We start from the raw sequence: 1,843 nt of genomic DNA on the forward strand, positions 1-1,843 counted from the left end.
GACAATCAATGTGTTGATAATATAGTTATTAGTACGTTTGATTTTGAAAATTCAGTTGAGCTTTTGTATCAGTCCACCGTAAAATTTATTTTAAGTTTACATAATAATAATAACTTTAATATTAGTGATGTAACTTTCATTCAATCTGAAATGAAAGAAAATGTTTTGAAACCCATGGCCTCAGTTTTTAAAAAGTTAGTTGAAAAAGATATTAATCAACCTCTACAACTTTCTAAAATTTTGAAATTTGAAACAGTTATATTGGACCCTTTTATTTACTGTAGTACAGAACACCGCTTAAATAATTGGTTAAGACAGATAAATTTACTGTCACCTCTCCATCAGTTTACTATAAATAATGAAATTGTGCCTATGGATCACGCTGGTAATATCACATATGATGAAAAAATAACTAAAGGTGCTTTGCTACCAATAAAACAACAATTCAAATGGTATTTTGAACATGATAATAATTTTAAATTGCATTATGATGAACTGTTAAAATATGAGCAAAGTGATAGTGATGTAATTTCAAATTTTGTGCAAGGTAAATTATGGAAAGAAAAAATAACATTATATGAGGGAAAAATTGTATTTCCATACTTCTTATATGTTGATGAATTTGAAATAAATAACCCCCTGGGCTCACATGCAAATGTTCAATCAATTGCTGCTGTATATTATAACTTTCCGCTTGCTACAAATAATTCTAAACTTTCAAGTATTTTTTTAGCAGCACTAATAAAATCAATTGATATTAAAGAGTTTGGAAATGATAAATGTTTTAAAATTTTAATAAATGAATTAAATGAACTTGAAAACATAGGATTGAACATATCTACTGAACATGGCGATTTTCGTGTACATTTCCTACTTGGCCTAGTGTTAGGTGACAATTTAGGATTAAATAGTTTACTAGAATTCAGTAAGTCATTTTCTGCAAACTATTATTGTAGATTTTGTAAAATCCATAAATCTGTAGCAAATGAGCTTTATGAAGAAGATGCATCAGTTATGCGCAATATTCAAAATTATTCTGAAGATGTGGCTAAAATGTGTTTTAGTGAAACTGGTATTTATAACCAGTCTATTATGAATTCGTTAAACAGTTTTCATGTTACAAAAAATTTTTGTGCAGATAGTATGCATGATCTTTTTGAAGGAGTATGTCATTATGACATGTGCCATATAATAAAATACTACACTTCTACTGTTAAACTATTTTCTTTGACCACATTAAATAATCGAAAAGCTAATTTCAACTATGGCACTATTGAAGTAGGAAATATATCACCAAATATAACTGAATTACACCTAAATAAATTTCATTTAAAAATGACAGCCAGAGAAATGATGACATTTGTTCATTTTTTCTCTCTTATGGTTGGAGATTTAATCCCAGATAATTGTGAAGTATGGAACTTTTTTTTAACGCTTCTTAAAATAGTTGATTTAATTATGGCATATACATTTACTGAAAATTCAATTTTAAATTTAAAACAGTTGATTAAACAACATAACTCTCTGTATGTAACACTTTTTGGAGACAATTTGAAACCAAAGCACCACTTTCTAATTCATTATCCTACAATAATACAATATTCTGGCCCACCAAGAAGTTATTGGTGTATGAGATTTGAAGGCAAACATAAAGAGATTAAAATGTATGCTCGTTCTACTTGTTCTAGAAAAAATATAACTTTAACTTTAGCAAAAAAATGCAGTTAAAATTTGTACATTTTATACTACAGTCTAACAATACAACAATTATAATAAATCCAAAATATTGTATTTGTACTCTTCATTCAGATGCAATATTAAACACAATTTATATTCCATTAAC

General features: G+C 27.2%; 2 protein-coding genes across 2 annotated transcripts in view; one reads left to right on the plus strand and one right to left on the minus strand.

The window, feature by feature from the left end:
• Positions 1–1,843, minus strand: part of LOC115034978 (aminopeptidase N-like) — a 17,192-nt gene that overhangs the window by 6,185 nt on the left and 9,164 nt on the right. The window lies entirely within an intron of this gene.
• Positions 151–1,728, plus strand: LOC103310138. Its single transcript, XM_008187409.1, has one exon. The coding sequence runs from the start codon at positions 151–153 to the stop codon at positions 1,726–1,728; it is 1,578 nt and encodes a 525-aa protein (XP_008185631.1).

This window comes from Acyrthosiphon pisum, unplaced genomic scaffold (genome assembly GCF_005508785.2).
Source record: "Acyrthosiphon pisum isolate AL4f unplaced genomic scaffold, pea_aphid_22Mar2018_4r6ur Scaffold_21849;HRSCAF=25055, whole genome shotgun sequence".
Lineage (NCBI taxonomy): Eukaryota > Metazoa > Arthropoda > Insecta > Hemiptera > Aphididae > Acyrthosiphon > Acyrthosiphon pisum.